General features: G+C 42.4%; 1 protein-coding gene across 9 annotated transcripts in view; it reads left to right on the top strand.

Annotated features, from left to right (window-relative positions):
• Positions 1-27,321, top strand: part of camk2g2 (calcium/calmodulin-dependent protein kinase (CaM kinase) II gamma 2) — a 359,232-nt gene that overhangs the window by 144,958 nt on the left and 186,953 nt on the right. For all 9 annotated transcript variants that reach the window (XM_043679064.1, XM_043679069.1, XM_043679065.1 and 6 more), the window contains exon 3: positions 11,965-12,024. In XM_043679064.1, the coding sequence (XP_043534999.1) occupies positions 11,965-12,024 (60 nt within the window). The remainder of the gene's footprint in view (positions 1-11,964; positions 12,025-27,321) is intronic.

Consider the following 27,321-nt stretch of genomic DNA (forward strand, 5'->3'; position numbering starts at 1 on the left):
CAGAAAGGCTGCCAACATCATCGAAGGTAGGCAGGAGGCTTGAAGAACACAGCAGGCCAGGCAGCATCAGGAGATGGAGAAGTTGATGTTTCAGGTGTAACCCTTCTTCAGGACTCTGTTGAATTTTCCACCTCCTGATGCTGCCTGATCTGCTGTATTCTTTCAGCCTCCTGTCTGTCTATTTTGAATTCCAGCATCTGTAGTTTTTTTTTGTCTCTAACATCATCAAAGACCCCTCCCACCCTTGTAATGCTCTCTTCCAACTTCTTCCATTAGGCAGGAGATACAGAAGCTTGAACATGTGCACTAACAGGTTCAAGAGCAACTTCTTCCCCACTGCTATTAGTCTGCTGAATGGACCTCTCTTATGTCACATCTAATATTGATCTGGCTTTTGTGCACCTCCTGTGCAGCCATAACCTTGTATGCTTCGCTCTGTCTAAATGCCCCTATGATCTGTACGTCCTTGTATGTTTATGATCTGCTTGTACCATTCGCAAAACAAAACTTGCTACCATACTTGAATACATGTGACAACAATAAATCAAATCCCTCTGATACAGCAGCTTAGTGAAGCCAAATTGCTTCTGCTCTGTGTTAGCCAGCTTGGGTTGGCATGCACACCACTAATTCTGGTTTCATACCAATATTTGAAACTCTTATTGAAATTATTCTGGGTGGAAGCATTTTCCCAGTTAGCTTCAGTGGGTGGAATGTATGTTTACTTTTCACTGCCTACATATATCCCACACTTGTAAAGAACCAGTCATCTTTACAAAGAGATGCAAGCTTCCAAAATTAATTTCAAGATGTATTTAATGTTCTAGAGTGAGCAGGACCCCTGTAAAATACACATGGTATGGAACTAGAGATGGGCCAAGTAGCATTCCTCAGCCTTGAGATTGTTTTAGTTTAAGTTATTGAGGCATGAGTTAGTTTTGGAAATGTTGTGAGTGAAAAATGGAAATGAAAATGTTTAGAAATTCATATTTACTGGAGGTTTGTTGGTGCCTTGTTGGTTCTTTAACAATCTAATGATTGAACAGTCTGAAGTATAATCCTGAATCTGTTATCCTGAATGTTTATTCTGGAAAACACTGCCTGATCTAAAAAGAACACTCTAGCTACCATATTTCAGATGTGAGGAAATCATATTATTCAGTTTGCTGTCTTCCATTCTCATTGCAAGACTTTTTAATCTGCATTTAGAAAACATATTTGTTTTCAAAAATGTCATTGTGTTTGTAAGAGTCAAATTTGAGGGAAGGGGCACACATTGATAGATGAGTGATTATTTATGGGTTAGTTAGGGAGGAGAGTGAGTTTTAAAATCATTGAGGAAAAAGTTGCACCTTGATCATTTTAACTCTCTCTCAGTCGTGCATGAATGAAATCTCTGGGGAGAATATTAGGGATCACAGTTCCAAATGTGCTTACTTTCAGCTGTGGCTTCTACTGGTCTCCTAACACGTCTAAATGGCCTTATTAAAATATTGATGAACCGTTTCAAAGGGTTTTCTATCTAAGTTTGAGTTAATTCCATAAAGGCAATACAAGAGATGGTGCTCCACCTTTTCGAGCATTCACAGGCATGCAGAGTCTGACAAAATAAATTGACGCATCTTATTGTTTACAGAGGCCACCTACTGGAAGACTTATGGTAATGGACATTCAGTTTAATAGATTCGATGTAAGATAATGAACAGTTTGCTTTCAAAGTGCACACAGAATAAGGAAATGATTCATCACCCCCTCAGTGAGGGAGAGAGTATAAGCTGGTGATTAACTATTTGATGTCTGGAAAGATTATCTTTTTCCATTGAAGCCTATTTTATTTTGTTTTGAGAGCAAGCATCTGAGGACCAACGTGACTCATTCAGCAATTGAACTTCAACTAGGTTAGTGGAACGAGAGGCAGGAACAGGGTAGTGAGAGCATTTATTTGGTTTTTTTGTTGTAATGTCATAGAATCATAGTATTGTTACAGCACAGAAGGCCCTTTGTGTCTTTACTAGCTCTCTGAACAAGGATCATGGTTCCGTTCGCCTCACCTTTCACTGTAACCTTGTAGATTGTTAATATTTAAATAATCATCTGATATCATCTTGAATATCTTAATTGTACCTGTCTCCACCACACTCCAAGGCAGTGCATTCCACACCCGAGCCTCTTAGAATCAGAAAGATGTACAGCACGGAAACAGATCCTTTAGTCTGACTCGTCCATGCCGACCAGATATGCTAACCTAATCTAGTCCCATTTGCCAGTTTTTGGCCTATATCCCTCTGAGCCCTTCCTATTCATATACCCATCCAAATGCCTTTTAATTGTTGTGATTGTACCAGCCTCCAGCACTTCCTCTGGCAGCTCATTCCATACACACACACCACCCCTTGCATGAAAAAGATGCCCCTTAGGTCCCTCTTAAATTTTTCCCCTCTCACCTTAAACCAATGCCCTCTAGTTCTGGACTCCCCCACCCTGAGGAAAATACCTTGTCTATTTATCCTACCCATACCCCTCATGATCTTATAAACCTCTATAAGGTCACCCCTTACCATCTGACACTCTGGGGAAAACAGCCCCAACCTATTCAGCATTTTCCTACTGCTCAAACCCTCCAACCCTGGCAAGATCTTTGTAAATCTTTTCTGAACCCTTTCATGTTTCACAACAAGTTGCTGTATGAAAATGATTTTTTCTCACATCCCATTTGCTTCTTTGCAAAATTGTTTTGTATCTCAGCCCTCTCGTTCTTGATCCTTTTTATGGTGGAAATGGCTTCTCCTTGTCTGTTTTGTATTTCGAAACTCTATCAAATCACATCTTAGTTTTATCTTCCTCCTCTTAAAGGGAAACCGTCCTAACTTAGAGAATCACGGATTCATTCTCTCTAATCTTTCCTCATAACTGCAATTTCTTGTAAAACTCTTTCTCACTCTCTGCAAAGTGTTCACATCCTTCCTAAAGTGTGACGCCCAGTAGTGGACACAATACTCTGGCTGAAGTTGAATCAGTGTTTTATTTTTACACAGTTCAGGACCTCCTTGCTGTTGTACTGTAAAGTCTAAGATACCATATGGGCGGCATGGTGGCACAGTGGTTAGCACTGCTGCCTCACAGCACCAGAGACCTGGGTTCAATTCCCGCCTCAGGCGACTGACTGTGTGGAGTCTGCACATTCTCCCCGTGTCTGCGTGGGTTTCCTCCGGGTGCTCCGGTTTCCTCCCACAGTCCAAAGATGTGCAGGTTAGGTGAATTGGCCATGCTAAATTGCCCGTAGTGTTAGGTAAGGGGTAAATGTAGAGGTATGGGTGGGTTGCGCTTCGGCGGGGCGGTATGGACTTTTTGGGCCGAAGGGCCTGTTTCCACACTGTAAGTAATCTAATCTAATCTAATCTAATCTAATATGCTTGATTAACTGTTCAATCTACCTGCCCTGCTGCGGCCAGCTCTCTCTTGCTCCTGTGCGCACTGTGTTTAGGGCCTTGCTGTTTATTTTGTCCTGTATTTCCATGTTCTTTCTGCTGGATGTATCACCTCACACTTCTCCACATTGAACTTCATTTGCCACCTGTCTGCCCACTCCACCAACCTGTTAATTTCTTTTGTGGTTTTGCACAATTTACAATAAACAGTATCATGCTTCTATCTGACACTGATTTTTCCACCTCCACTTGACCACACCCCATTCCGAAAACTTGCTCCCAGTTTTCTGGGAGATCCATTGCCGTCCTTCCCTAAGACAGGAATCTTAAACTGAATATGCTGTGAGATTGAAGCATATAATTTTGATTTTGCACACCCTAGCGTTCTATTTTCTCTGAACAGAAGATCTGCAACTGTTCTCAATGATACTTAACATCTTTCTTTTTGTACTTGAAGTGTGGAAAAGTGACATTTATGACCTATTCTAACTTGCCTCCAGGAGCTGTGAATGGTCCAGTGCAGATCTTATGGTGAGGGTGCTCCCAAATACAGAGGAACCTCGATTTATTGAATTTTGGATTACCCGGCAAGATCGCAAGGACCTGATGCTTGGCTAAACTATGTTATCCAGCATTTAATTATCTGAACAAATTACTCCCCGCCCATGTCATTCGGATAGTCAAGGGTCCTCTTGCTTGAAAAACAAATTAAAATTGTCGAGTCCACCTTTGCTGTGGAGATGACAGAACTGTGGAGCTCCATCAGTGTGAGCTTAATGAACAGCAGTGGTGGATGGCTGTCTGAACATTGCTGCATAGGTAGGGAATGCAGACCCTGAATCCAGTGCACAATTCTGGATGGTGCTATGCTACTTCATTGTTGTTGCAGCTGCACCCATCATTGCAAGTACTGCATATTGTCTGCTTTGCTCCTTACAGATGTTGGGTACACTTTGTGTGCTCAAAAACAGTTTTGTGAATGACTAAAAAAAATTAGTTCAGGATAGATTTAAGAGTTAGATGGAGTGAGACCTGTTAAGTGTTTGGTCTTTTTGCAAGTGTATAGTGCTGCTTCGGTTGCCCACTCAGGTTTATATAGCTGAAGCGGTAAATGCTAGCCAATGTTAGCCATGGGCATCACGGTGACTAAGTGGTTAGCACTGCTGCCTCACAGTGCCAGGGCCTCGGGTGTGATTCCAGCTTCGGGCGACTGTCTGTGTGGAGTTTGCTCATTCTCCCCATGCCTGCATGGGTTTTCTCTAGGTGCTTTGGTTTCCTCCCACAGTCCAAAGATGTGTAGGTTAGCTGGATTGGCCATGGTACATTGCCCATAGTGTCCAGAGATATGCAGTCAGCTGGGTTAGCCATGGGAAATGCAGGGTTACAGAGCTAGGGTAGGATGTTGTTCAAAGGGTTGGTGTGGACTGGATGGGCCAAGTGACCTGTTTCCATGATGTAGGGATTCTCTGATTCTGCGGGTAGCATATTCGGGTATGAGTCAGACAGTCATTGCTTCAAGTCCCACATAAAAGACTTAAGCACAGAATTCAAAGTTGCCAGTGCAATACCATGGGAGATAACTTTGTTTAAGATGCTGTTTCTTCATACAACAAAAGCCCCCTTCCTTCCATCAGATGGTCATAGAAGATCCTATGACACTATTTAAAGAAGAGTGGTTGGGTTCCTCCCAGTGGTCTTATCAATATTTAATCTTTAATCAACATCACTAAACATGTTCTCACATTTTGCAGTTAGAGTTGCTGTGCGTAAATTGGTTGTGACATTTCCAAAGGTACAACTGTGTGCTGATTTCAAACACTGCTTCGTTGGCTAGAAAGCACTTTGAGGAGGTGCAAGGCACTATATAAATGGAGTCACTATTGATGAGCTCAGAAGTCAATTAGATTTGTGAGAACTGACTCTATTTGGGATTCCATCTTTCTATCGATAATTCCCTGACCCATCAGGTAACAAGGTTGTGTTAAGATAGTGGCACAGGTCATCCATGTGACTGCAAAATGAGCTATCTAAATAATGAACTGAATAGTCAAGGGTGGTTGTGGCTGTCTTTAGTGATATTGGCCAAAGATCATTGTGTTGGATGCATGAGACCTCATGCACTTTTTGCTTTTCACTACTAGCAAGGCTCTGCTGTTGTTGGTTATAATTAGACACTGCCGTCTTGGGTTAGAGGAAAGAATAGGGAATGAATAACTATTCCTGTTTGTTTTTGGTTGATTTGTACTGAAACATGCGTGTCAGGATGAGATCCTGTCAATAGTCTATTGAAGACTGTTTTGTGCATCTTGTCCACTTGAGGCTACCATATGTACATGTATCAGCAGAGGGAGTCTCTTAGGCAGGATAATAATGGGTCCATTTTTAACAACTGGTTCAGTTCTCATTCTAAATGTCCCTTGCTGAATATAGAAATTGTTTCTGTCCTGAGAGCTTCACACTTACCAGCTCACATAGCCAATGGTGGCATCATGAAGATGTTAAGACTGGACACTCAAAACCTACTCAAAGAAGTAGATTTTAAGGAACATCTGGAAGGAGGAGGAACGAGATGATGAGGCTTTATTGGCTGGCCCTGAGTGATGGACACTTTGCTAGAGTAGTTAAGTTCACAGCTCTCACAGGGTTGTCGAGCTGTAAGAAATCAGAGACAGAGCAATGAGCAACTTTGGATCCCTCATCTCAAGAAAAATATACTGCGTTGGAGGGAATCCAGAGAAGGTGCCCTTAGCTGAAACCAGATATGGAAGGACTGTCTTATAAGGAGAGGTTGAGTAGGTTGGGCCTGTACTCTTTGGAATTTAAAAGAATGAAGGGTGACCTTATTGATTCTTAGAGGACTTGGTAGAGTAGATGCAGAAACGTTGTTTCTTCTTATGGGAGAGTGTAGGACCAGAAAGCACAATCTCAGAACAAGAGGTAAACACAAAGCTGGACCAACAAATGACAATGAGAAGAGGGTCAGTTAATACAGGACTGAAGGTGTTCTATCTGAATGCACGCAGTATAAGGAATAAGGTAAATGAGCATTTTGGCGCAGATCAAAATTGGCAAGTATGATGTGGTGGGCATCACGGAGACGTGGCTGCAAGGGCATCAGGATTGGGAGACAGACGCTTTTGATCAAGGTTGACAGGGAAATGGCAAGAAAGTAGAGTTGAGGAGTATCAGATCAACCGTGATCTCATTGATTGGTAGAACAGACTTGATGGGCTGAATGGCCTACTTCTGCTTTTACACCTTAGGGGCTGCACAAGGCATGATGGGAGGGAACCTGAAAACAAGAAGGCGCAGTTCAAAATGGAGGCACTGCCAGCCTGGAAACTGGTGAAGGTCAGCAAGCAGATGGGTGGTGGATAGTGTGAGGGAGGATCGGTGCAGCGGTGCTTTGACTGTGCTCAAATAACCAGCCCTTTCCAGGTTCAAAGAGCTATAGGATAGGTTCCAGACAAATCTCCTCACTAACCTTATTCCGCTATGATTACAAAATCATTGCATTCCCAGCAAAGTAATATATATTTAGCCCCCAGGTCGTCTTTGACCTGAAGTTTGAAAGTAATTTATATCTGGAAAATAACAGGTGCTATTGAAGAACATGCCACAAGGGAGTGCAGATTTCTCAGCACCCGTCACTGCTGACGGCTGCACAAAACATGTCCCCTGGTGTCCCCTGGTGAGACAGATGGCCTTCATTATAATTGCAGTGAGGAGCATATTTCTTCCAAAACACAACACAGTAGCTGATTTGGCTGCCCGTTGATGTGATGTACTGTGTGTGAAGCCCTTCAAATCAGCCAGACAGCCACAGACGCGCTTAGCCGCAAGCTCTGCTCACCTTCTGTCCAAAGCGTTTTACGTCTCATAGGTGTATTTGGCCTCTGTCCAATAAGAAGTACCACAGATCATTTCAGAGATGCTTAAGCAGGATGGGACACCATTTACAGCTAAGAGCGACATCTTATTGCAGGCCACCTTACGTATATACTTTCTGAAATTGTTTATAGGGCTAACAACACCATTTTGAAAGATTAATGTCAGGGGAAATGTAGTCATGAAGATGCTGTTTTGGAGCAGGAATGTGGCTAAGTTAGACATTAGGGTACTTCTGTAAGGCATAAGTGTTTGGTACTGAAGAAAAAGCAACTGCATGGACATATTCTTTGCCATCTTTTCAGTAAATATTTGTCTGCAGTAAACAGGTGCAGAATCTTTAAATATCTTTAAGGCAGAGATAAGTAGATTTTTGATGGGGGGTATGCAGGAATATGGAGCTGAGCTTGATATCAGATCAGCCTCAACCTGGTTGAGCAGGCTGAGGGGCCTAGTGTTGTTCCTTGTTTGTATGTTCATAAATTCTGGATTAGTGGTGCTGGAAGAGCACAGCATTTCAGGCAGCATCCGAGGAGACTGCTGTGCTCTTCCTGCTCCACTAATCCAGAATCTGGTTTCCAGCATCTGCAGTCATTGTTTTTACCTGTATGTTCATAAACCTGACCAGTTGCAGCCTTCATCAATGTATGTCATCTGCATTAGACACTCAATGCTGTACCTCTCTAGTCGTCGCACTTCTGACCTGCTGTCTGATGATTTCTCCTGGTGAATGTGTGTCTGTGTTCATAGGATCACAGAATCCCTACAGTATGGAATCAGTCCATTTGAGCCGTTGAGTCCACACTGACCATCTGAAGAGCATCCCACCCAGACCCACCCTCCTACCCTGTCGCTGTAACCCTGCATTTCCCATGGCCAGTCCACCTTGCCTGCATATCCCTGGACACAATGGGGCAATTTAGCATGGCCAATCCACCTTGACTGCATATCCCTGGACACCATGGGGCAATTTAGCATGGACAATCCACCTATCTTGTATATTCCTGGATATTATAGGGAATTTAGAATGGCCAGTCCACTTAACCTGCACACCTTTGGACTGTGGGAGGAAACTAGAGCCCCTGGAGAAAACCCACATCGACACAGGAAGAATGTGCAAACTCCACATAGACAGTTGCCCAAGAGTGGAGTTGTACCTGGGTCCGTGGCACTGTGAAGCAGCATTGCTAACCACTGAGCCACTGTGCTGCCTGTGTTGGTGAATGAAGAGTAAAAGCTGCGTTTCTCCACCCAGCTAACAGTCGAAAGACATTCCTGGTCAAGGCTAATATGAGGATGCTGACTGATGCATATTTCTATTCAAATCCCAGGAAGTGCAATGGAGATGAAGACTTTGGGAGGGACATCCTACTCATTACAGAGGGCTTTTTTAACCATGAAAATGTAGTTATGTCTTTTTCTCTTCTGGCTGTTCTTGGCTACTCACATCTTTACCAGTGCGTCTCACAGTCTACCCACAGATCATGTACATGTGGAAAAACTATAGAAACTTTCAAAGCAAGCGCCAAAGCCATGGAATTTTATGAATCTCAGGGATGAGACATCCCAGATTCCAGTTGGAATTCCAATCTTTTCCAAAGTTTTCCCGACATCTGCCTCTCTCTTTCCACAATTGTTTGCTTCCCTTCCTGTAGTAGTACAGGTAAATCAGCTGATAACCCCATAAACACCTTTCACTTAATGCTGAAATTCTCCAAAACAACAACATATGTTAGTGTGAAATTGAAATTATTGTGTTACTGATGCACCATTCCAAGCTCATGTAATGCACCAGAGCTCAGGGCGCATTGAAAAAAAAAGATGACAAAATATTTTGATTTGGCTGTGAAAAAGTTATGTAATTTTATTATACAGGGACCATGCACACCAAAATAACCCGTATGTACAGAACATTTGAAACTGTTCTTTACCAACGATTTTTATTTTATTCATGGTATGTGGGTGTCATTGGCCAGGGCAGCATTTATTCCCCATCCCTAATTGCTCAGAGGGCAGTTAAGAATCAGCTGCATTGCTGTGGGTCTGGAGTCACATGTCCTTACCTGGTCTCACCGGCAGTTTTCTTCCCAAAAGGACATTAGGGAACCTGATGGTTTTCCAAATGGCCATTATTAGAAGGTCTTTTCCCTGGGGTGGGCACGTCCAAAACTAGAGGGCATAGTTTTGAGGTGAGAGGAAAAAGGTTTAAAAGGGACTAAGAGGCAACATTTTCATGCAGAGGGTGCCAGAGGAAGTGATTGAGACTGGTACAATTACTATATTTAAAAGGCACCTGGATGGGTATATGAATAGGAAGGATTTAGAGGGATATGGGCCAAGTGCTGGCAAATGGGACCAGGTCAGATTGGGGTGTCTGGTTGACGTGAGCAAGTTGAACCAAAGAGTCTGTTTCTGTGCTGTGTGACACTTAATTCCAGGTATTTTTCCATTGAATTCAAGTTCTACCATCTGCCATGGCAGGATTTAATCCCAAATTTGCAGAATATTAGCTGGGTCTCGAGATCAATTATCTAGCAATGATATTACAAGGCCATCACCTCCATCTATAATAAAACAAATGATGTTTGGTTCTCTGAATGTGCTGGTTAGATCAAAGATCTTTCCCATCCAAACTTGTAGTCAAAGTGATGATTGGTTTTCTCCTTGAGGTGTTATTGTCCCTATAGTGACAGTGAAATATATACAGTGCCTTGAGCATTATAAACTGTCCCAAAGGTGCTTATATAGGCCATTACAAATTGTAGATAAAAATCACACAACAACAGCTTATAGTCCACCAGGTTTATTTGGAAGCACTAGCTTTCTGAGCGCTGCTCATTCATCAGGTGGTTGTGGAGCACGACTATACGATACAGAATTTATAACAAAAGAATACAGTGTCATGTAACTGTAACGATATATTGAACAAACCTAGATTATTAAATTTTTATCATTTAGAATGGGTTGCAGGTTTCGGTTCGTTAATATGTAAATCCCAGAACTCCTTTTAAGTCACATTCTTGAGATAACTTAAGGTTTTATGAAAAAACGTGACATCTCAGCTTAGACAATGCATTAAAGGTGTGAGGTTAGAACCCGTCCAACACCAGCTCCTCCACATCAGATTATAATGAGACGTTGAAACATAGCGATATTTGGGCAGATGATCAAAGGTTTGATTTAAACCACTAGCTTTCAAGAGCATGTTGAAGGAAGAAAGAAAGACAGACAGAGAGTCAGAGAGGTTGAGGGAGAGCTTGGGGCCCAGATAACTAGAGGCAGGCTCGGAAATGTCTCTGAGGCAGGGCAGATTGGGATGATTGTCCCGGGCCCGTGCTGGGACCTTTGACACCCAGGAGGACCCAGACTCCAGGGAGGGTGTTGCCCTTTGAATTGGTGAAAGTGGCACCGTGTCGGTGGAAAGGTTGGAGAGGCATGGCAGGGGGAAGCACGCAATAAAATTGCCACAGAGAAACAATGTTTTAGGGGGCACACGAGCCCCCCCCACCAAAATACGATGTTTCTGGCCGCAGTCCCCACTGGCAGAATGATTTGAAATCTTGACGCTCAGGAGACCAGGTATAGAGGAGTGCAGGGATCTTGGAGAGTTGTGGGGCTGGAGAGGGATTACAGAAACAGGGAAAGGTGAGCCAATGGAGAGACTTGGAAAAACAAAGATGCTAATTTTAAAATGAAGGGGTACTTGATCAAGAGCGAATGTATGACAATGAGGACAAGTGTGAAGGGGGAGCAAGACTTACTGCAACTAAAAGCGTGGGCACTAGAGTTTTGGATAACTTCAAGTTTATTAGAAAATGAGAGACCAAATCGTTGGAATAGTACATTGAAATAGATATAGTCATAGAGATGTACAGTATGGAAACAGACCCTTCAGTCCAACTCATCCATGCTGACCAGCTATCCTAAATTAATCCAGTCCCATTTGTCAGCATTTGACCCATATCCCTCTTACGTTTAGAAGATGACAAAGATACAGATGAAGGTTTCCACAGCTGGTGAGCTGACGCAGAGGCAAAGGCAGCTGTATTCATAGTGACTGATTTGTTTTCCAATGCAGCCAGGGGGCATTAAATGTGAACCATGCAGTGAGAGACCAGATTCATATGCAGGTAAATAGCTAGAAATGGCAATTTCCCTTCCTGAAGGACATTAGCAAAGCACTCTGGTTGTATGACAATGTTGTAGTTCTCATGCTAATAGCTCCTTTGCCAGTTCGATTTAATGAATTTAATTTTGGAACTAAGATTTGAACTCCTGACCTTTGGATTGCTAGTCCATTACCATGATTACTACGCTGCTATAACCTGTTTCTGAACCAGATCAAGTACAGTGAGATTAATGTTAGTAGGATTACTTTTGTACTAGTGAGCCCTCAGCCTTTGGCATGTATTTTGCAATAAAATAGATACTGCAGCCTTGACATGGTGTGCCTGTAAATCTTTCTCATTTGATCAATTTTCAGGAGGTACCATTTCCACTGATGACATTTGCCGTTTGTGCTGATATAGACTGCACAAGCCCTGCAATGACCCATCTGTTAATTCATGTCTTTATATTTTAAAGAAATTTCACTCCTGTCTCTGAGCTTTCGGTGTGTAATTCTCTCTCTTGTTTCTTTGACCTGCAGATCACCAGAAACTTGAGCGTGAAGCAAGAATCTGTAGGCTGCTGAAGCATCCCAATATCGGTACGTCATTTCGAAAGACCATGGTGCTCTGTTGTTTCATTAATAGTGGCCGGGAGTGGGTTGGAGTCAGGATGTGGGATTCATGGGGTAAAAAGGAAGGGAGGGTACTCAATATTGCTTTGTTATGGATCCCAGGAGGCCACTCTCATGTCTCTCCCTGCGGTCATGGCAGCCTGTATTTGCTCTTAGTCTGGATGAGCTCTTTCTTCCTGTGTGTAGATTATGTTTTGACCCTTTTCTTCCTTCAACCACTCCGACCGCATCATGTACGCTAACTGACACACACAGGCACACACTTGCAAAAATGCATACAAACACACAAATTCATGTAAAGGTGCACACAAATACATGTACAAAAGACATGCAGACATAAGCACATGTACAAGATATCGGTGAGGTCACATTATGAGGCCCAACCACATCACGCACGTTGACTGACAACACACAGGTACATGTGTGCACACCGACACATGCGCGCACGTGCACACACACAGGCACACACTTGCATAGATGCACATGTGTACACAGACACAAAGATGCATACAGACAAACACACAAATTCACATGGATAGATGCACACAAATACATGTACAAAGGACATGCAGACATAAGCACATATATAAGACATTGGTGAGGCCACATTTGGAGTACTACGTGCAATTCTGGTCATCTTGCTATAGGAAGGATGTTATTAAACTGGAAAGAGTGCAAAAATGATTTTCAAGGAAGTTACCAAGACTGGAAAATATGAGTTATAAGGAGAGGCTGGACCTTTTTGCCCTGGAGCAAAGGAGGCTGCAGGTGACCTTATAGTTTTATAAAATTACGAGTGGTATAGATAAGGTGAATAGCCAAGTACGTTTCCCCAGGGTAGGGGAGTTCAAAACTAGAGGGTGTAGGTTTAAGGTGAGAGGGAAAAGATTTAAAAGGGATGTGAGGGGCAATATTTTCATACACAGGTGGTGTATATATGCCACAAGCTGCTGGAGAAAGAGGTAGAGTAGTTACATTTACAAAATTTTACAGGTACATGGATAGGAAAAGTTAAGAGGGATATTTAAACTGATTAGATTAGATTCCCTACTGTATGGAAATGAACGCTTCAGCCCAGCAAGTCCACACCAACCCACCGAAGAGTAACTCACCCAGACCCATTCCCTTTCCCTATATTTGCCCCTGACTATGGGCTATTTAGCATGGCCATTTCACCTAACTAGCACATCTTTGGATTTGAGAGGAAACCGGAGCACCCGGAGGAAACCTATGCGGACACAGGGAGAATGTGCAAACTCCACACAGACAGTCACCCGATAGTTGGCTGCGTCACATCTTGTTTGGGGAAACTGTCCCTGACATTAATTGGAGAGGCTGAAGTGGATGAGGAAATTGATATTTAAATGGGAACTCACTTCTCTTTAATCATATTCCAGGAAATACACTTTGTGACTGTTTCATTGTGTTTTCAAAAGAAGCATTGGAATAAAGCCAGCCAATGGTAGGTTTCTGAGTGGTCACAAATGTTCTTTTACTTCAACAGTGTCTGAATTTCTTTTTATTTGTCAGACTGATCTTACCATGGACAATACAAATTAATTGCTGAACTCCGAAGCCAGATTTCAACCTTGAGACAATCCATAAGTGGCACCAAGGCAATCTAGTAATATACAGGTTGGGTCAAGAAAACCATTTTAGAACATAGAACGTTACAGCGTGGTACAGGCCCTTCGGCCCTTGATGTTGCGCCGACCTGTGGAACCAATCTGAAGCCCATCTAACTGACACTATTCCATTTTCATCCATATGTTCATTCAATGACCATTTAAATGCCCTTAAAGTTTTTACCTACCTTAAAGTTGGTGAGTCTACTGCTGTTGCAGGCAGTGCGTTCCACGCCCCTACTACTCTCTGAGTAAAGAAACTACCTCTGACATCTGTCTTATATCTATCACTTCATTCAATGACCATTTAAATGCCCTTAAAGTTTTTACCTACCTTAAAGCTGTTGCAGGCAGTGCGTTCCACGCCCCTATTACTCTCTGAGTAAAGAAACTACCTCTGACATCTGTCTTATATCTATCACCCCTCAATTTAAAGCTATGTCCCCCTATGCTAGTTGTCACCATCTAAGGAAAAAGGCTGTAACTGTTTTAACATTTAAAAAAAAAAATCTGTTGTTGCACTTTCCAATAATTTTTCAAGTAAACAGCTGTGCTGGATCAGTTCCAGTGATGAATAATTGGCCAAGAAAGAAACCAAAAGAGGATCTGTTTGTCCAGGATGTTGCCTGGGTTGGAGTATATTACCTTTCTGGAGAGATTAGATAAACTTGGGTTGTTTGTTTTTTGCTCAAGCGAGGGACACTGAGGAGTGACCTGATAGAAGTCTATAAAATTATGAGAGGCAAAGATAGAATAAGCATTTAGAGTCTTTTTTTTTTACCCCCCAAGGTGAAAATGTCAAATACCAGAGCATTTGTTTAAGGTAGGAGGTGAGAAGTTTAAAGGAGATGTGCAAGGAAAGTTTTGTTTTACACAGAGGGAGGTAGGTGCCTGATTGCGCTGCAAGGGAAGGTGGTAGAATGCGCTGCAAGGGAAGGTGGTAGAAGGTGATAGAATGCGCTGCAAGGGAAGGTGGTAGAAGCAATGTTTAAGAGGTCTTTAAATAGACACATGGGCAGGCAGAGAATTGAGGGGTCTGGACCATGTATAAGCAGATGAGTTTTGGTACGAATGGCATTATGATCAGCACAGACAGGATGGGCTGAAGGGCCTGTTCCTGGGTTCTAATGTTCTATGTCCTGGTAGCGTTGTCCATCAGCAAACGAACCATTACTTCAAGGAATATGAAGACAGTTGCAGAGTTTCTTCCCTCCTTGTTCTGAAGAAGAGTCATATCTGACTCAAAACATTGGCTTTTTCTCTCCACAGATCCTGCAGATATGCTGAGTTTCTTCAGCATTTTCTGTTTTATTTTCTCCCCAAGTTTTGTGAGTGTTGGTGAGGGTTGTGGGTGTGAAACAGTGACAGTGAGACTGTTTCACTGTGAGGGACACAGGAAGATGTGGCTCGGGGCAGGTGTGTAGGGGAAGCAAATCATTGCAAGGTCAGACTGTTGGTACCGGGGTGATCCATGTAAGTGTCCTGGAGCATGCCGGAGGAATATTGCTGGAAGATTGAGGAGAGGTGGCTAGAGAAGAAGGGAGAACTTTAAACATGCGTCCAGACAAAGAAGAGTAGTTTGCTAAGGTTCGGTGGATGCCAAATTAGTTAATGCACGAAAGTGCTAATGTAAATTGCCAAGCTAAGTCAAAGATCTTACATTTCACTAGATAAAGAAGGTATGCTGCACTCTACTTGTCTCAAGGGTGTAAATGCATGGCCAAAGTGTGGATCTTTTTGTTCTGCTATTGAAATGGAACATGATATTTGAACACAGGGATGGCACAAAGATCATGAAGCAAGGTTTCTGTTTTCCACTGGCATCAGGTCACTAAAAACAGGAAAGGAAATCCAGACAAATGAGCTATTAACCCTATATACATGGAATGACTGGTGTGGGTTACATTGGGCTGAGGAATTTCTTTGTCTGACTCCTCTCTGTTCCCTATCTCCACCAAATATATTCGCGTGAGACTCCATTCAATTGCTCCAGCTGCCCTCCCTCACTCATCAGGACAACTCGCAAGAATAGCAATCCAACAGTTCAGTTGCATGAGACGAGTGTGCTGTTTGATTGGTGAATAAGTGGACTCTGATTGGTAGAGGCACTGCCATAGAGAATGCACCAGTTAATGGCCAGGTTTACAGTGTGGTGCACTGGAAGTGACAGAGTTCAGTACTTGGTGCTGGCATGATTCCAATTCTGGAGGCTGTACATCCCAATGACTGTCAGATCATACCACACAACACACTCCATTGACCATTCTCAATCAACCCATGCTTGCAAGCCTCAGAAGGTATATCTGCCATTAGATGCGATTCCTCTCCTGTAAATCATTCATTAAATAATCTGGACTGTGCTGCGACTTACACTGGAAACCAGTTTAAGGTCATCATTTGGCTTGCAGTGTGATGTATTTGTGCATGCTAGAAGCTACATGGATAAACAAACAGGACCCCATTTATATCGGTGAATTTGTACAAACATTGCACCTTTTTCATAAAAAAAGACAACAGCCAATTGCCGCTGCATCCCCATGACCAATTCAAACTACCTGTCTTGCCCGAAAATGAAGATTGACAGTTAACTGTTCTTGCTGCATATCCATGGCAAAGGCAGCACATCCATTTGGTATCCTCCTCTCATTCTGTATAAAATGATGCACCATTTTCAAGTCTACTTTTTGCGTCCTAGTCCTGATGAGTGCAAGACGGAAAGCTAGGAATTATTGGGGAGACATCAACCTAGTGGTATTATTGCTGGACTGTTAACCCAGAGAGCCAGGTGATGTTCTGGGGATGTGGGTTTGAATCTGGCCATGGATTGATGAAATTTGAATTCATTGAAAATCTAGAATTAAGAGTCTAACGATGACCATGAAATTGTTGTTGATTGTCGAGAAAACCCGTCTGGTTTACTAATGCCCTTTAGGGAAGGAAGCTGCCATCCTTACCTGGTCTAGACTATATGTGACTCCAGACCCACAGCAATGTGGTTGACTCTTAACTATCCTCTGGACAACTAGAAATAGGCAATAAATGCTGTCCTAGCCAAAGATGCCCACATCACGTTAATGAATTAAAGAAAAGACTACTTTCAGCAATGATATTTCAAAAACACAAGTGCAAACTATTATTTGCATAATGTTAAAAGTCAGAGAAAGCCAAATAACTTCACATTGAAGGGAAAACCCTCAGTTTGGCATTTTGAAGAATATGAGGCATTGAAATGGCAAGTGCAAGTAAAGCAATGAGTGGCACCCCTTGATAAACTGCCACAGTTTACAGGTTTCATTCAAAATAAAAGGTTGTTCTGAAGATTGGTAACTTCATTCTAAAACAAAATTCAAAATTTTATTGAAAAAAGGAGACTGTAATTTTAATAATGAACTAGAGGTCATGAACTGATTTAAAATGCAGTCTGATAAAATGCCTAATAGTTCCAACTGCCAACTGCAAAATGCTTTTGGGATTTTGCTTCATGTTTGGCCTTTCATTCTGGCATAGTAAAAAGGCCGCACACAAGGAGCCGTGCTGGGCAGTACAGTAGGAAAGTTATGAGCAGATTTACAAAGCATTCCCCCTCCTTTCTATCTCAATCACATCTATAGGTCTTCTCAAAGGATGAGTTTAATTTCACAAAAAATACGAAATAAACGTATTTGTCATGGTTGTTTTACGAGGGAATTTACAATGAAGCCCAACAGTGGGATTAAAATCAATTGAAATTTTGCAGAGGAAAGGAATGGATGTATAAAAGTGATCCTTTGGCAGACTTTGTAATCTAGGTATCTGTTTGGACTAAAGCTTGGCTAACTTCAAACAGTGTGCACATTTCAAAATGAGCTGTGTTTCCTTGGTTTATTGTAGAATTAATTAGTTTCGTTACTTACTTTCTGTTTGCTTGATGAATCGGGGGCTGTTGTCTGCAATTGATTGGTAATGTCACTGAACTAGTATTCCTAAGGTCCTAGACTAATTCTCTGAGAACATAGCAGCAGGTGAAACTTGAATTTAATTTATTAATTCTGGAGTTGAGAGTAATCAAAGTCACCATGACAAAGCAATTTGATGGTGTTGAATCTCAACTGGTTCATTAATGAAGGAAATCTGCCATCCTTACCTGGTCTGGCCTACATTGTGACTCCAGACTCCATAGCAATGACTCTTAACCACCTTCTCAAATGGCCTAAGTGCAGTTAAGGAGGGAAATTAATTTGGTGGTTATGCCCACATCCCACGGAAAGGTTAGGTAAAACTGGACAAGTGTGATAAATATTGTGGCATTGGAGTTCATCCCTTCACACTACGATCATTTAGATTGAATTTGTGATTTTGTTTTGTGCAGCAAGGTGTATTGGCAAGTAGTTTTGGCAACTCTGCCTCACATAAATCGGGTGAACTGATAATTCTGTGATAACAAGTGATCTGCAAAGTTATTTTAGACCAAACTGTTCAGATGTAGAATCACAGAATCCCTACAATATGGAAAGAGCCATTGAGTATGCACCAATCCTTCAAAGAGCATCCCACCCTCTCCCTGTAACTCTACATTTACTATGGCTGATCCACCTAGCCTGCACATTCCTAGACACTATGGGAAATTTAGCATGGCCAATCCACCCTAACTTGCACATCTTTGGACTGTGGGAGGAAACTGGAGCACACAGAGGAAACCTACACAGACACGGGGAGAAAGTGCAAACTCCACACAGACAGTCGCCCGAGGCTGAGTCCCTGTCACTGTGAGGCAGCAATGCCAACCACTCAGCCGCTATGTTGCCCATGTTATGAAACACCTTGGGGGTGGTTGGGACTTGAGCCCAGGTCTTCTGGTCCAAAGGTAGGGACACCACAACTGCATCACAAGAGCCTCATGGATTGCAGATACATTTGGATTAAATAACCTCATGGCGCTAACAGATAAATAACCTGTTCTTGATCTCCATCTCTGTACTTCACTGTGATAGCTGATTACATGTGACAAACTGTTTACCATTGCGGTTCCTAATTAACTTTGACAGCTATATTGTGTTTGACAGACTGTGTTTAGCATGTCGACAAGCACCCAACTCGCTCCAGAAACTCCACCAACTCTGTGACCAAAGTGAGAGAGAGCCAGGGCGAGCTGTGGATATTGTTGAGCAGTGAAGAAAAAGCCAGAGCATTTAACACAGCCACAGCTTGACCCTCGGAACAGTTTGAGTTCTGAGCCTGGTCTAATGAGTCACCATAAATCATCAGTGCTTTTCCTGCCTTAGTGAAAATTAGTTACGCGATGTGTGCAGGCAATGAGCTTTAATGTTGCAGTGAGCTGCATTTAGTCACTGCTAATGAACAGCCACAAGCTGTAGCAGTTCTCTAAGCCGGGAGGTTTTGAGCAGCTGATGATATTGGATTCATTTCTAGTTTTGAGAGCAGCTTTCTGGTTGCTTCTCAAAATTCTCTCAGCAAAGGTTGGACTGATGTATATCGGAAAACAGATCAATAAGAGCTGATGCTAAGTCATCTGCTCTGAATCCTGAAGAATTGTAATTGCTTTGGTCTGGATACTACCCAATAATTCACATTGCACTGCCTTCAATTTTCAGAAACTGCTGCCTAGAAATTACTATTGGTGAACGAATGCTTAACACGTTCAGTCCAGATTTATTTTTCTTCTGCTGTTTCCACTCAGGCATTAACCTGTTTACTTCAACCAGGCTAATAGCTTTGTAAAGGTCAAGGACAGCAGAATGTCATAAGAGCACATTAAGCTTATATTTGCACTAGTATTTTCTAATTTTCGATATATTTATGGATATACTAAAAATGAAGAACAGATGCTGGAGATCTGAAACAAAAACAAAAATTGCTGAAGAAACTCAGCAGGTCTGGCAGCATCCATGGAAAGAAAGCAGAGTTGATGTTTCGAGTCCAGTTCTTCAGAATTATTTAGGGATAGGTTAAGTTGAATTTAGTAATTCTAGTGAACTTAATATCAGAAAGAAATGACTGAGAGTCATACATTCATAAGCATGGAAACAGGCCCTTCAGTTCAACTCATCCTGGCTGACCAGTTATCCGAAACTCTCCAAAGTTGCTGCCAGACCTGCTAAGTTTCTCCAGCAATTTCTACAAAAAAGAAAGAGTGTTTATAACTTGGCACCTGCAAATGCAGCCTCGCCCAATTATAGGGCGTATGATATAGTGACATATACTTGCTGGATCAATCATTATACAGTCCAACTGGGATAACATATGCAGTACTGAATAATCATCTCTATAGAAAACCCTTCCTGTACGTTTAATACATCAAACTTGTACTCATTGCATTCCTAATGTGTATACCCCAAGAATTAATGCCTCTTTTAAAACACTGGATTATTCCATTTTTTTTTTCCACAAGTTCTTGAGAAGTTTAAGGCTTTCCTAAAGACTGGGCTCCGGCTGTTTTGGAAAAGAATTTGGACAGAGTAGGTGACGAGAAGGATTCTTGGAAAGCATTGACATTTTTTAATATAGTCTGGTTAGGTGTAGGGGCAGATCAGACACTGGTGTTTTCAATTGAACGTTTACATTTACTGATCCAGCGGTGGTTCTGCCAATCATTGAGGTCATTCGAGTTTAGGCTTTTATGGGCACTAATCTAGGAGCAGTCTTTAAGCACCCAGACTGTCTGTCTATAGTCATTGTGCACGTCTGTGCATGTAATCCTCAGAATGATGATAGACAGGTGCTTTGCCTGGTCAGCACTGTCAATACTACAGGTTGTACCTCTATAATCTAGCAGGTTCAGGACCAGAGACATCATGGGAGGACATGAATAGGAGCTTTTGACCAAGACTGAAAAGCACAATACAACATAAAATGTGATGAAATGACCACTTTATCTACCAGTACAATTCCAGCTACTTTGTCACTGCTGCAATCTTCATGCTGCTAACAATCCTTCTACATTGTGTGATGCAAACTGACTGACGCTGCTGTGTGTCCTGGACCAGAGAGTGCCGGATGAGGTAGGTACAACCTGTTCCCAGTCCTCTTAGACTGACATCATTTGCTTGTTGAGCAAAAAAAAAAAATTATTATTGTATTTGTTCATGGGATGTAGACCTTCCCAGCTGGGCCAACATTAATTACCTGTCCCTCACTGCCCTCAAAGATGCTGTTGATGGTGAGCTGTCTTGCTGAATTGCTGCAGTGCATGTAAGGTTGGGGTAGGTGCACACACAATATTGTTAGAAATGAAGTTCAAGGATTTTGACCCAGTAACAGTGTCTGTGTGGAGTTTGCACATTCTCCCTGCATGGGTTTCCTCCAGGTGCTCGGGTTTCCTCCCCCAGTCCAAGATATGCAGGTTAGTTGGATTGGCCATGATAAATTGCCCATGGTGTTCAGGGATGTGTAGGTCAGGTGCATTAGTCAGGGGTAAATGCAGAGTAATAGGATAGGGGAATGGGTTGGGTTGGCTACTCTTTGGAGGGTTGTTGTGGATTTGTTGAGCCAAAGGGCCTGTTTCCACACAGTAGGGATTCTATGATTCTGGAGGGATTCTATGATATCAATATAGGAGTGGCAATATAGTTCCAAGGCAGCATATTGGGAGTTAATGAATGGGCTGCTTTGTCCTGGATGGTGTCAAGTTTCTTGAGTGTTGTTGGAGCTGCACTCATCAAAGCAAGTGGGGAGTATTCCACCGCCATCTTGACTTGTGCCTTGTAGATAGTAAACAGGCTTTGGGGCGTCAGGAGGTGAGTTATTTGCTGCAGGATTTTTAACTTCTGACCTGCACTTAAGGACACTGTGTTCATAAGGTTTGTTAGTTCAGTGTCTAGTCAATGGTAACCCCCCTCCCCCAGGATCTTGATAGTGGGAGATTCTGTAATAGTAATGCCACTGAATGTCATAAGAAAATGGTTCGAACATAAGGACTAGGAGCAGGAGTAAGGTGTTCAGCGCCTTGAGAATGTATCACCAATTAATTTGATAATTGCAATCATTCTTTCTTAATGAAGGTGGCCTTTGCCTAGCTTGAATCCTAACTAACTCGTATCAACCCAAGCCTGGAAATTATCATCATATCATCTCCAATGGCTGGGAAGTTGCACTTCAGATATCTTTGCACATGTATTTATTCACACAAAATTCCTTTGTCTCCAAGTGTTATAGAGGCGTTAAACCATTTAAATATCACACACAAGCATTTCAAAATGCAGATTAGAGACAAAAGTTGGCCACTCAGCCCCTCATGTCTCCTGTTACATTCAGTAAGATCATGGATTGATCTGATTGTTTTCCTCTAATCCACTTTTCTACCTTTTCCACTTACCCTTTGACTCCCTTATGAGTGAGGTTTTGAGGGAAATCTTTTTTACCCAGAGGGTGGGGAGGGTTTGGAATGCACAGCCTGGGAGGGTAGTTGAGGTGGGAGACCTCACAACCTTCAAAACGTACTTGGATGAATGTCTGAAGTGCTGGCATACTTAAGACTATTGGCTAAGTGTGGCACTGTAGGCAGTGGTATATTTTTAGCAGTTCAGACACGATGGGTCAATAATTCTATGATCCTTTCAGCATTCATCTTGTCAAGACCCCTTGGTGAGTTGAAGCTAGTTTGGGAATGAAAGAGTTTCCTGTAGATCTTGATAAGCGTTTGAAATATTTGAGTCTGATTCAAGCTACTGATGTTCACCGTCCTGGGAAGCTGTTCAAAGTGAATGGCTGACCAGAGGCCAAGCTGCTGTGCTGGAGAGGAGCTGATGAAGTGACTGGGAAACAGTTCTCTTCTCTTCTCTCACAATGTAACACTGACAGAGACCTTTTTGGCTGGAGGGGAAACGATTTGTAAAGGAGTAGGAGGAGGCAGCAGCTAAGTGGTGTTAATATGATATCTTAAAATTTAACAAGAGAAAAATGTAAATAGGAATGTGAGTGATGAGCAGGAAGGGTAATTTTACACTTGAGCGTTTGACCCTCTAGCAAAGCAAGGGCATGTCACAAAGAGGATTGTGATGCTAAGATCACGCAGTGATCGCACGAGGGTTAGTTAAATTGTCAAAATAATAATTTGAGGCTGTGCCTTTTAAATTTGAACTGAGAAAGTCTATTCCTGGCAGTGACTCCTTCACACTTTGCCACCTCCAGAGCTGATGACAGCTATTCTGGAAGCAGTGGTTGTAGAAAAGATGAGTACATGTGATCACTGTAATTCGGACCATCCTGGTGAGTGCTAGGAGAGGGTGAAGACCAGCTGGTTGCTTCCAAGAATCCAGGCATTTGTGGAATAGTGCACAGCTGCACTTTACCTTTGGAAATGAAACTTGCATAGTGACATTTGTAGAGAAAGTTGGCAGGAGGGAGATATTTGGCACAAATAGAATCATAGAGTCCCTACAGTGTGGAAACAGGCCATTCGGCCCAACAAGTTCACACTGACCATCTGAAGACTAACCACCCCCCCACCCAGACCCATTCCCCTACCCTATTACTCTACATTTCCCCTGACTAACACAGCTAACCCACACATCCCTGAACACTATGGGCAATTTCACATGGCCAAATCACCAAACCTGCATATCTTTGGACTCCATACAGAAAGGGGTCCAAGAATGATTAGAGTGGAGTGCCCTTTAAAAGTGCAGAGTACCCATGATGAGGGCAATACAGCTGGATTTAACCAGCTGTTTCAGTTAGATAATGAGTATTGGGCTCGAGGACACAAGTCTTGAGCAAGGTTATAGATGGATTCCCCTTCTATGAAGACAATGCTGGAGAAGGCAAATTATTTGGGGTCAAGTTGACTTGTATGAATGGCAGCAGTGTAGCTAGTGGTTGAAATTAGTGTTTGAGGGCATCAGTAGCACTGTTTGATTGGAAAGAACTTTGTATTCTTCAAAGTAAGTTTGAATGGTGAGCAAGTGTCTGCCAGAACAATCCCATGTTGACTTAGAAAATCAAGTCTGATGGGCTCATAAGCTGGCTTCTGTTCTACATAGGTTCTTGAGAGTCTTTGGCATTGTCAACCCCAGAGAGTTGTGGATGCTTAGCCTTTGAGACTGAGATGAATAGAATCCTGGACTCTTGAGGGAATGAGCAAAGGAGAGAGGATGAGAAATGGGGTTGAGGAATAAGATCGATCAATCTTGATCTTATTGACATCGAAAGTATACACTCCTCACATGTCTCGTGTCCTTACGAAACAGGTAGACAAAAAAACATGAGAGACTGGATGACAATTTGGTTTAGAACAATCCATGACTGTGAGAAGGGAGGCTAGATTGAATGAACAGTAAATCGAACAAATGTTTGGAATTTATAAACAGGAGAATTCAACAGTAATGAATGAGTGCAGTGATTTTAACTAACTGCAAACCACCAAGTGAACTGTAAGGAAGAACAATAAGTGATCAGAAGATGACTTAGTTGAATGCCAGCACTTTGAATCAGTCTATAGTTAAGTGTTAGTAAGCAAATTGTTTAATATTCAACATTCTTATGAATTAGAGGCATAGAGTCATACAACATGGAAACACACTGTTCTATGTTCTGTGGCCCAACTTCTCCATGCCAACCAAGTTTCCCAAACTAAAACTACTCCAACTTGGCTGCATTTGGCCCATATCCTTCTAAACCTTTCTTCTTCATGTACGTATCCAAATGTCTTTAAATGTTATAATTATACCTGCATCTACCACTTCGTCTGGCAGTTCATTCCACATCCGAACCACCCTCTGTTGTGTGAAAGTGTTGCCCCTCTGCTCCCTATTAATTCCTTTTTCCTCTCGCCTTAAAAATATGCCACCTAGTTTTAAACTCTCTCACCCCAGTGAGAAGACCGTTGCTATTCACCTAATCTATGCCACTCATGTTTTTGTAAACTGCTGTAAGGTCACCTCTCAAACTCCTATGCTCCAATGAAAAAATCCCAGCTGAACCAAATTCTCCTTATAACTCAAACAGTCCAGTCCAGGCAACATTGTGATAAATCTTTTCTGAACCCTCTCCAGCTTAGTAATATCCTTCCTACAACAGGGTGACCGGAACTGTACACAGAACTACAAAAGTAGCCTCCTGTACAACCTCAACATGATGTCCTTTCATGTGCAGTTTGTTCTCCATTTTCATTCATTTCAATGTAGTCAATTTCATTAACAATAAATTTCATTTGAAAAGGGATGTGGAGCAAAGCAGGGCAGATGTCTGCATTGCATGGGAGCTCATTGCATTAGACAGCTTTAGTATTTGATATCATTTGTGATATAGAAAGAGTGCTCACCTTTTGACTCTTGGAAACCTGGAGTGTTTCTGCAAACATTTGAACTGGGAGCACAGTAATATCCAGCAAGAGTAATTTTGTGATATATCTGGTACAAGTTGTAGGTGAAGACAGCTGTCTTCAGGGGATTTAAACTGGGGACTTAGAGCTGGCCCCTGAACAGAGGATGCTAGGGCTTGCCAACATTTGAAAAATGGCTGCTGACATTTGGCTCATTCCATTCCCAGCAATAGCTTTCAAGCTGTGGCCAAAGGTCAGAGCAAGTCACAACAATGATAAATGAGGGTGGCTCTTATTTGACCGAACGTTTTGGAACATGGGACCCAGATACTGTACATGCCAGTCAATGAGAAAAGTGCCAGCATAACCTTGTAAACGAAAGAAAACATTTCCTGAACTTGCAGCCTATTTTTGTCACGTCATAAGGGGTGGCTCCTGATCCCAGCTGTGTCAGCCAATGACTTGGAAGTGTGATGGAACTTTTTCAGGGCAATACTCTCAGCAAACAGTCAGTCTGCTCACCATCAGCACAGCAAGTGAAGTCTGTTTATAGAGTCCAATTTAAATAGGGTCTGCAATAATCCTATGTCCAAAACTGCAGCAACTTTCCCCAATTTGAGCATTAATTCACCTCCAGCAAAATGCAGTAAATGGAGGACAGTCATACAATACAAGTTAAATAGGAACACAGAAAATAAGAGCAGGCGTAGGCCATTCAGCCCTTTGAGCTACCTCTGGCATACTCCCCCTTTCTCCCCCAAGCCTTTTAATGCCTTTAAACTACCCTTTGAGTGAAGAAGTCTGAGAAAATAAAATCAAATCTCACTTGCTTACAACAGTCCATCCTCTGGGTCAAACACAAGAGGAAATTGGAGAAACTCAGGAGGTCGGGTAGCATCTGTGAAGAGAGAAAGACAGAGTTAATATTTTGAGTCTGGTGTGACCCTTATTCAGAACCAGTCTCTGGACTGTCAGAGGAATGAACTAGCTTCTCCATTCTGGCTGGGAATTGCGGTGTTGCTTGTATGTAGAGTTATACACTATAAGTAGTCATCTCTCTTGATCTGATGATTAAATAAACGATGATGCCCCCCCACCTTTCCCCACACCTCCACATGCTGGCAGCACCTCCTATGAATGAGTCATCTACTGCTGTGCGATTTCAGGACTTGTGGGAAATGGAGCAAACGCTACATAGTGAAAACTTCTGTACAGAAGCCACATGTTTACCATAAAACTGATTTGAGTTCTTGTTAATTGACTTCTGGTTCTTTATCCATCAACCTGTAATAGTGGTAACCCCTCAATGCACGAGAGCATTGTGCCAAGTGGACCTTACATCACTGATCGTCCACACAGTGGTACCATTCAGTTCATTAGCTGCAAGCCACCTGTCACTAGTGGGGAATCCAGTTGTGGTTCATTGAGCTCTTTGTAAGTGAGAAAGTGGATAGTTGACACCACCTTTGAGTCTTTGATCTAAGTACTTACACTCCTGTTTAGAATTGTATAATTGTATAAAGCCTGGACAGACTAGATACAGGGAGGTTGCTTTCCCTGGTTAGGGAGTCTTGAACCAGGGGACACAGCCTCAGGACACATTTAGGAACATTTGGAGGATGGTCAACCAATTGGAACTCACTGCCATAAAAGAGAGAGATTCATAGTTTATTTTAAGTTTTAAAGACATCAAGGGGCATGGGATAAAGTGGGAAAATGACAATGAGACAGAGGATCAGCTACGATCATATTGAATGGCATAACAGGCTCAAAGGAGCTGCTCTTAATATTTATATGCGGAATTGTATCCATGATTTCTGGACCTGGAGGACTGTCACAGTCATCAGTTTAACCAATCAGAATGATCGCTCAAGGCCAGGTGAAGAAAGAAAGAACGTATCATAGTAAACAGCTCCAATGTAATCATCTCAGGGACAGCAACACCAAACCATGATCTGGAAGGGCAGTATAATTTCTGTCTGCTGAACATTCCTGTCTTTATTCACATTTATCCAGCCTATTTAATCATTAGCTCTAATGCAGTCAATGAGTGTAAATTCACCAACAGATAGTCAAATTGAGAACAGTGTTTTTGTTTAATTTCACTTGCAGGACTTTGGTGTCGCTGGCTGGGTCAGCATTTATTTATGGTTGCCCTTGAGAAGGTGGTGGTGAGTCGCCTTCTTGAACTGCTGCAGTCCACGTGCTGTAGGTAGACCCACAATGCCATGAAGAAAGGAATTCCAGGATCTTAACCCAGCGACACTGAAGGATCAGTGATATATTTCCAAGTCAGGATGGTGAGTGGCTTGGAGTAGCTTGCAGGTGGCGGTGTTCCCATGGATCTATGTGCTGCCCTTGCCCTTCAGATGGAAGTGATTG

This window comes from Chiloscyllium plagiosum, chromosome 38, assembly GCF_004010195.1.
Source record: "Chiloscyllium plagiosum isolate BGI_BamShark_2017 chromosome 38, ASM401019v2, whole genome shotgun sequence".
Classification (NCBI taxonomy): domain Eukaryota; kingdom Metazoa; phylum Chordata; class Chondrichthyes; order Orectolobiformes; family Hemiscylliidae; genus Chiloscyllium; species Chiloscyllium plagiosum.